A 10,000-nucleotide genomic window follows, 5' to 3' on the forward strand; every position below is an offset into this window, starting at 1 on the left:
CCTTTTCCTTTGACCGATAGCGCCTCTTCGGCTCGCAGAGGGCGCAGTTCTCAAAGCGTCCGTGCGTTTGCGTTGGCGCCAATCTGTCAACACGGAGAGCGGAAGTGTGTTGTGCGTGACGTCATGTCGCTCTCCCTTTCTCTCCTTCTCTTCTCAACGGAGTCTTCAAACGCTACTACCTCGTTCGGACTGTTTTAAACCTCGTGATATTTTTATTATTATTATCATTATTATCATTAAGTATCTTTTTTTGTTTATTTCATTTTTTATCGTTTATTGTCGCCTTGAGCGAGTGTGACTGCGGGAGTGAGCCTGTGGATTTGTGCATTCGACGACAGCTGTAAAATACCCTGATGCTTCATTGTGTAGTGTGGGTTTGGTGGATATCCAATCAATAAATACCCGACTGGTCTCGCCAAGTACAAAAGAGTGAAATAAAAAAAAAAAAGGAGTGTTATTGTCGAGTATGTTTCCCAATTAATCTCCGAGAGAAAGAAATATTTTATCCAACTAACCCGATTCACCGAAGCCTAGTTAAGCGAACAGTTTGTCGGATTTTGGAAAAAAAAAAGATAAGGACGAACTTTAAAGACATTGTAGGTACAACACCGAACCTGCGTATATATCTGGCGCCAGCGCCCTGGTCGTCCGCTGTGTGTGTGAACGGCTCCTATTGTGCACAATGTGTGAATCAAAGTGGGAGTTCCAATGGAATCAAAACGCTTTGTTTTGATTCTCATGTGACGTGCTGACGCCCCTAAATGCCGCGCAAAACAGCGAACAATGAACGAAGTACGAAAGTAAACAACCAGATCTGTGACGTCATCGTCGTCGGAGCCTCAAAGACAAGATGGCGTCCAAGATGATGCTAACGATCGTGACCAAGATGTTGAGAAAAGAACCGCTAAAATGGTGGTTTAAGACGCGCTTTCTTACCAACACCCGCTACATCCCCAGCATCGCAGCTCTTCCATCCCGGCCGGGGGCATTCCAGAGTGGCCGGCCCTTCAGCAGAACCAGCACAGTACAACGAAGAAAAATAACCAAAACATCCCCCAGCAGATGGAAAACCCCGCTGGCTATTGCCACCGTGGTTCTGTGTGTCTTGAGCCATCGCACAGCTCTATGCGCGTAAGTATTGTGCCAACAAGTCCTAGAGTTACAGTTCACCTTAGCGGGTGGCGCGGCGATGAGGTTTCTTGGTTGTTTCCGTCCCAGACCAGCTAAAGATGGTGACCTGAGTGGGACAGAACTCGCCACGAGAGCGTAGAATGCCGCGAGCGACGGAGTGATACAAGATACCATGCCTGAATTAACTTAGATCAATAACAGTATGTACGAGTGTATCCCGTGTATATGGGTCCTGTCCCCCGTGTATATGTAATCCCAAAACACGTGTATATGATTAACTACCCTATGAATCATGCTGTACGTACGAGGATCGTGACACTATGTCATATCTGCCATCGTCCGTACATTTGAACGTATTCTCGTAAATATAAAAGCATGAAAGAATGTATACAAGTACGGACACATACACACACACACATACACACACACATATATATATATATATATATATATATATATATATATAAAAACACGCATAAACGTGTGCTCTCACACGCAGACACACTCACACGCGCGCTCTCTCACACACACACACACACACACACACACACACGCACAAAACACATGCATACATGCAGATACAACGACACACACCATCTTAAATACCTTAGCATAACCCAGTGACGTATTGTTAATCAATGAGAGTTGTGTAATGGAAGGAAATGGAAGTGATTGATTGGCATGTATGGACACTGGATCAGCTCCTTAGAAGATACCAAAAACATGCTGACCAGGACTAGAGCACAGAAGGTATGATTCAGACGTTCACAAAAAAGTTATAGAATAAAAATTTAATCTAAAAAAAGGGTAAAACTATATAGGATGATTAAGATGCGAGACGATACAGGAGGATATGGAGGAATAAATCAAAGGAATGTATAATGAAAAGACAAATGAGCGTGACTGAGGAGAGATTATATCATTACAGAACATGAAATGTAGCGGAAAAGTTTGCAGGATAGTGAAATAGGAAAGTTAGGAATGGAAAAAGGAGTGAAATAAGATTAAAAACAAAATATTGTTCTCCTCTAACTGAAAATGTGGGTCCCTTTAAAGGACATTTTAATTTAGTGTAAAGATGAAACTGATGCATATATAGTCACAATACATGCATATGAATATATATATGTATATTCATGTATATATACAATATATGTATATGTACATGTACATGTAAGTATATGTATATGTATATGTATATGTATAAGTATATGTATTACAACATACTCTGAATGGTCCCCAGTACATAGATTTTCATCTTATCAGCCACATTAACCTTTTCCATTCTTATTCCTTGCAAACACGATCGAGACCAACAAGGAGCTCGATGGAAGCATATTCGGAAACTGATACGCTGTCGGACTAGGACTCGAACCTAGCCGATACGTAACAAATGGACAGTGACTTAACCAATTGCGCTATCAAGAGGGATATAAGTTAAACACAATTTCTTATATATGTATATTCGAGTTACATAATGCATTGCTTTTGACGCAGGGCAGTGGGCGAGATGTGGGGATGACCCGTCATCCAGGAGGAGCCAAGAAAAGAGGGGCGGAGGGGTGGTGAATAGGAGCGGAGTATATGAGGATGAAATGAATGGGAGTGGATTTATGCCTCTGACTTTGGCTACCTTCCTTGTAAGGGGGAAAGAGCCTTTGGTATATGTATGTACATATATATATACGAATTCTATTTTTAATCTACCCCTGCCATGATAGTGCAATTGGCAGTATGTACACAAGTGGGATAGTATTACAACATACACTGAATGGTCCCCAATACATATATTTTCATCTTGTCATCAACGTTAACTTTTCCATTTTAATTCCTTGCAAACACGATTGAGACTTACAAGGAGCTCGATGAAAGCATATCCGGAAATTAATACGCTGAATTAAGATGGAAAAAGTTAATGTGGTTGATAAGATGAAAATACTGTATATATACTGGGAACCATCTTTGCATGTCGTAATACTATCCCACTTGTGTACATACTACCATGGCGGGGGTGGGTTGAATATAAAATGTGTGTATATGTAACTCGAATATTCACATATAAGGAATTTGTGCTCAACTTATTTCCCTCTTGATAGCGCAATTGATTAAGTCACTGTCCATTTGTTACGTATCGGCTAGGTTCTAGTCCTAGCCCGCCAGCGTATCAGTTTCCGAATATGCTTCCATCGAGCTCCTTGTTGGTCTCGATTGTGTTAGCAAGGAATTAAGATGGAAAAGGTTAATGTGGTTGATAAGATGATAATCTATATACTGGGGACGATTCAATGTTGTAACACTATCCCACTGATGTACATCTACCAGTTGCGCTATCATGGCGGGGGTAGGTTGAGTATAAATATGTGTATATTTGTGTAACTCGAGTATACATATATAACAAATTATGCTCAATTGATATCCCTCTTGATAGCGCCATTGGTTAAGTCACTGTCCATTTATTACGTATATGCTAGGTTCGAGTTCTAGCCTGACAGCGTATCAGTTTCTGAATATACTTCCATCGAGCCCCTTGCTAATCTCGATCGTGTTTGCAAGGAATTAAAAACTTAGAATGGTTAATGTGGTTGATAAGATAAAAATATGTATCATATTATATGCATATGCATATGTATATGTATATGTATATGTATATGTATATGTATATGTATATGTATGTTTGTGATAGGTCCATAGGTGAGTTGGATTTTAGGACAGTGTAAGGTGTCATGGGTAGTATAAGGTGTCATGAGTGGAGTGGAGGCGAGGCAAGGAATGAGCGGCACTGTGGTTGAGTGATGAGATGGGTACGTTCATGGTAGAGTGGAGACAAGTGTCACCGAGAATAAAGTGGACGAAAGTGATATAGGGATGGGAGATATGTATCTCTGGTCGTGAGAAAAGTGATGAGAAGAGGGTAACGTTTTGGATTTATTTAAATTTATTTTAGCAGTAATGTAAATATATTAGTGTTGTGAGAGACAGCAGATGGAATAGTAGGGGTTTATGGGGTCGCAGAAAGTAACTATAGCATAAGAATGTTAGAGGTGTGTATTGAGAGGGAAGTTATAAAAGCAAAAAAATTAAAATAGACATTAGCATACGTATACGTGTGTCATGGAAGTAGGTGAGAGAATTGTCGGGATAACGATAGACTATGGAATGGTACCCAAAAGGAAGATTGGAAGTGTTCTGGAAGTCAACGTATTCAGGGGAGAGGGCAGTGTATTGTCAGATAGAAAAGAAAATTGAGAATGGAGGTTAAGTGATGGAGAAAGAAAATAGGAGACAGAAAAGTATTGAAGGTGAGTTAACTAAATAAAAAGGAAATAGAGAAAGAATGCAGGACGAAATTGAGAGAAATATAGGAAGGAGCAAAGAATAAAAAAGAGATAGGAATAGGGGAATAATTGGTATATTTTAAGGAGAAAGTGTTGAGTGTACAAAGACGATGTGTGGAGTGAGAAGAATGAGAGGGAACAGGAGAAAAGACAGCGAATGGTGGGATAAGGAGTTGAAGGCGGTGGTAGCAGAGAAAAGGGGAGCATATGAAAATTGGTTGTAAAGTAGAACTAAAGAAGCACATGATAGGTACAGGAGAAAGAGGGTGGAAGCAAAATATAAGTTAAGGGAAGCTACGATGAGAGCAGATTTAAGGTGGGGTGTGTGTTTGATTAAAAAAAAATAGAAGGAAGTGAAAAGATTGAGGAGGTGAGTCGGGTATAGGCTGCAGATGAACAAATATGAACAAATGCTAATGGGGGTGAGGGTGATAAGATGGGTAAAGTACATCCGTGACATGTTGAATGTAGATGACAGGGAAGATTTGATTATAGCGGTGGAAGATGATAGGGAAATGAATCTGATAGGGAAGAAAATTATAGGACTATAGGAAAAGAGGACCTATAAAGAGCACTGAAAGAAGTAAAAGCTGGAAAAACACCTAAGTTATATGGTTGTCACGTGGAGTGTCTGACAAAGAAAGTAGCTGTACTGGAATGGCTAGTGAGGTTGTTTAATGTGTGCCTAGGGAGGGGAATGTTACAGTGGACTAGGGGAGTGTATGCATAGATCCATTATATAAGGGAAGACTGGACAAATATGAATGTAGTGGTATTAGTGGAATCACTCTGTTGAATGTTAAAGTGTTTGGGAGTTATCAATTGAGAGGATTAAGAGTGGAACAGAGTGAGTAACTGGGTGAGAGCAGTGTGGATTTAGGGAAAGAGTAGGGTGTGTAGATCAGATTTCTATATGTGGTAGATATGCAAGAAATTTTTGACAAATTGAAAGGAATGTTTAGAGTTTTTACAGATTTGGAAAAAGTGTATGACATGGTTGACAGAGAGACGTTATGGTATGCGATGCAGATGTATGGAATAGGGGAAAGTTTGTTGTGGGTTTTCAAAAGTTTTACGTGAGTGGCAAAGTTTTTGTGAGGGTAAAGTGGTTTGAGGTGGAGATGGCTGTCCCGAGGATGTGTAATATTACCATGGTCGTTCAAGAAGTATATAAATTGGGTAGTGAGGGAGGCAAACGCGAGGGTGCTAGGTAGGGGGATTGGAGCTAGCAAGTGAGGGTGGGAGGAAGTGGGAGATGAGCCAGTTGTTGTTTGTGGATGACACTCTAGATATGTCGGGAGATAGGCTGAAGCAGTTAGTGATATATGAGAGGAGAAAAGTAAATGTAAGTAAAAGTAATGATAAGCTGTACAGTACATAGAATGAGGGCGTGAGTGGGTTGGAAGTGCATTTAAAGAATGAGACGATGGAAGAAATAGAGATTTAAGTATTTGGAGTTACATATAGCAGAGAATGGAGGAATGGTATCGGAGATGAATCATAGAGCAATGAAAATAAGTGTTTGTGGGGAATGAAAAGTCTCATGAGAAATAGATATCTAGAGATGAACGCAAAGAGAAGACTGTACGAGGGAATAGTTTTGCCCACGGCGATGTTTGAAGCAGATATTTGGAATTTGAATGAGGCAAAGAGGAAGAGCCTAAACGTGTATGGGATGAGGTGTTTACGATGTATGGTGGAGGTTGCGAGGATGGATAGAGTGAGAGATGTGGAGGTGAGGCGCAGAGTGGGAGTGAAAAGTGAGCTGGCAGACAAGGTTAATCAAAGAATTCTGGGATGGTTTTGGTATATGGAAAGAATGAGTGAAAAAGATTAGTAAAATAGTGTGGAAAACAAAAATCGATGTAAGGAAGTTGAGAGAAAGATCAAGAATTAGATGGATGAAAGGGGAAAAGGAGGCACTAACTGAAAGGAAAATATCGAGCATGGAAGAGATAAGGTAAACGATATGTGTAAATGGAAAGTATTTGTAAACGGATGATGACATGAAGCAACCTGAATGGACTTCTTCTTGCTAATTATGTACATTTCTCGTAAGGATGAAGGAGGAGTTCACCATATAATGAAGATGTGGGAGTGAACCATCTCCTGATATCGGGCCCTACTGTGGGAGTGCTTTGTGATGTTGAATCACCTTTGACCCGAGCAGTGGGGCGTGAGACAGGGATGACCCGTCACCCACGAGGAACTTAGATACTAAGATGAAGATAGGGAGTGGGGGAATGAATGGGTTTTTGGATGGGTGTGATATGTGAGATGGGTGGGTATAACCTATGATTCGGTCACCCCCTTATATGGGGAAAAAGTTATTTTAGTGTATATATACTACTAGGATGGGCTTTGAGCCACCCTGAGTTTATTATGATACCAAATTCTAATTCTTTTTTCGGTGTTTTTTTTTTTTTAATCAAGAAAACTACCTATCTGTAAACTAAATACTACATAGGAAAATACACCAACTCGACAAAAAAATATCCTATTGACGTTTTGCGAGGATGAGCTGAGATTCGCTGCTAAGACTTGTAGAAAAACTTACCTTCATATTAATTCATTCTAATTACTCTTCATTTAGTGATAACCAGCGCCTCTATCCTTAGGGTCAAAACCGCATTGATGAGATGGAGTCATAGAGTTGGGAATGAAGGGAGTGTGGGAGTACTGAAGAACGGAAGGAAACTACATACATACATACATATACCAAAGGCTTTTTCCCCCTTACACGGGAGGTAGCCAAGGAAGGAAACTAGAGTGTAAAAGGGATCAGCTTTCTTCTTTGAGTGGAATTTCCTAAGGCTTAATATATTACAAGTCTTCCCGAGATTGAGAAACGCCCCACCCCATCCCCACCACACCCCACACCCTCCGGCGTCTTTCCAAAATTTTCTCACTGGGACTTTCAAAATTCTTATAATATTGACGAAAACACTGCCAACCTCGTATTATAGCGATCACAAGCATACACCCCATGTTATACAAATGCCTTTTTTGCCGCTGAATATTTAACGTAATTCCTTCTACACCATTTCTATAATAATGATAATAATAATGATAGCAATAATTAATAGCAATAATATGATGATGATGATAGTAATAACAACAACAACAACAACAACAACAACAAACAATAATAAAAGTGATAGTAATAAAAGTAAAAGTAATAATAATAATAATAATAATAGTAATGTATATGCTGACAAAGTTCCAAAAATGTAACAAGAAGGCAAGATATATATACATATATATATATATATATACACATATATTATTTATTATGGCATGGGAAAGGTTTTATGTGTCCACGATATTATATCTGCCATTCTAACAATCTAGTTATCTTTATATGGATCCAACGATTTTGATGTTTTTGTCAGAGATTAAATATTTAATGCATAGGTGATAAAGGGTTGGAAACAATAAAAAAAAAAATAAACAAGAAAAAATAATTTATACAATTTCATACTTCTGTGTAAAATCATCCATACTTATATTTGATGATTGATAGCAATAATCTCCCGTTTCAGGAAATATTTTCAACGTTTTCTAAAAACTGGAAGAATTACGTCGACTTTCCAGTTTCTCGAAATCAAAATTTCCCCTTAACCGATTAATATCAACCGAAACATCTATCCTTTAAGAAATTTTGAGTTTCCATATCTTCAGCAAATACGTTACCATTCCTCTGCTTTAAAGACCTCTTATATGAATCAGAGTCAATCAGCATTCTTTTGTGATTAAAATCTTCACTTTAAAAAAAAAATATCGCTTTTAATTTCTATTATCCATTAGTTCTTTTATTCTTAGCTTTGTTATCCTTTTTAAATTTCTTTTTCCACCTACATGAATCCGCGTCATCAGTGCTATATTCTCCGCTAGTGTAGAAGTGTCGGTTATTTCTGACAAATTAGTAAATAACTGGTAGAAAATTTACCTCTATCACTGTCTCAGTTGTTTCTTTACGAGGCTTTCCTGAACCAAATATTGCCTCATTGTAGTATTTTCTTTCGAGATATTCACCTTATCAACAACCATCAGGTTACCTTCCTTCTTGATGTAAATATCATGAGTTCATACTATTCACGTTTACCGTTCAAATTTTTCTTTTCCTAAGTGACCACTCAAAAAGATTTATTTCAAGAAACCACAAATAACTTTTGTAAAGTTGTCTTACTGAGTCTTTTTAATGGTTTTTAAAAGCATTTTAGGTGTTTTGTAAAAAGCTAACGATTATTTCTATCATACTAACTTCCTTGCACAATCTACGAAAGTTAAAACAAAAAATTATAACAATTTGTGATTTATCTTCCGTTTTTCATTATTTGTTTTACTCTATTTCTTACCTTAGAAACTGCTATTTCATATAATTTTTTGAAAAATAATCTATTCCAAGAGTAGTCTTAGAAAATATTCTAATAACTGATTAATTACACACGGCCTTTCTAGATAGTTCTTTTTATTGTATAAAGTTTAAATCAATCACAGCGTGTATGTTTAGGAAAAATGTATCCAGGAGAATCATAAAAAAAAATGTTCCAGTGAAAATCAACGACCCAATCACGATCAAGTCCTTTCTAGAGTTTATTTTTCCTAGATGGTATCTGTTTCTAGACCAGTTTGAGTGCCCAGAAAGATTCTAGAGTTCAGTGGATCTTAACCTCTGGGTCGCGACCCAAAGTTGCTTTGGGTCGCCAAACCATTTGAATGGGTCCTCAAGGATTTGTGGACTTATTATTTTCCAAATATTCCTTATAATAATATTATCATAAGTAATAATACTGTATTTGAATACCTAATTCATGAACACCTAAGCACAACATTATACAGACGACTTAATTGAGTACAATCATTTTAAGATTAAAATTAAACTAAATGTGGATAGGAGGTAAGGGAACACGGGCTGAGGGAAATACTTTTATTCCTGACTAGTTTCGCCTGAGTGGCTTCTTCAGAGGAACATAGTTTGAAGTCAAGTTGGTCAATATATAAGGCAAAAGAAGGAACGTGGCAAAGTGTCAGGTTGGTCCCCCACTCGACCTCATCTGTCGAGTGGGGGACCAACCTGACACTTTGCCACGTTCCTTCTTTTGCCTTATATATTGACCAACTTGACTTCAAACTATGTTCCTCTGAAGAAGCCACTCAGGCGAAACTAGTCAGGAATAAAAGTATTTCCCTCAGCCCGTGTTCCCTTACCTCCTATCCACATTCGTCACAATGTATACGCATTAAACTAAATGTTTAGGAGGGCATGGGTCGCCAAGGTTCGGTCTAGACAGGATTTTGAGTCGCTGCCAAACAAGGTTTAGACCAAAACACATAACATACTATTCGGCCAAGATTTTCCTTCGCTTAATATGCTAAACAATCCTCCCTTCGACATGAGGGAATGTATCACAGTTCGCAATCCAGACATCCATTCGAATTATACACACTAAGAAAACGTGCTCTAATGGCTGCAGCCTCTTGTCTTGGTATCGTAATATATCATGAGCTCTATGTTCCTTTCAAAAGATAAA

At 38.4% G+C, this 10,000-nt stretch overlaps 1 protein-coding gene across 1 annotated transcript in view; it reads left to right on the forward strand.

Moving 5' to 3' along the window:
- The first annotated feature begins 3 nt into the window (after nucleotides 1-3).
- Nucleotides 4-10,000, forward strand: part of LOC143018927 (protein Wnt-4-like) — a 95,255-nt gene continuing 85,258 nt past the window's right edge. The window contains exon 1 of the mRNA XM_076174513.1: nucleotides 4-1,131. Within this exon, the coding sequence (XP_076030628.1) occupies nucleotides 851-1,131 (281 nt within the window). The 5' untranslated portion in view covers nucleotides 4-850. The remainder of the gene's footprint in view (nucleotides 1,132-10,000) is intronic.

Source organism: Oratosquilla oratoria, chromosome 36 (genome assembly GCF_046742065.1).
Source record: "Oratosquilla oratoria isolate Oo_2021 chromosome 36, ASM4674206v1, whole genome shotgun sequence".
Classification (NCBI taxonomy): domain Eukaryota; kingdom Metazoa; phylum Arthropoda; class Malacostraca; order Stomatopoda; family Squillidae; genus Oratosquilla; species Oratosquilla oratoria.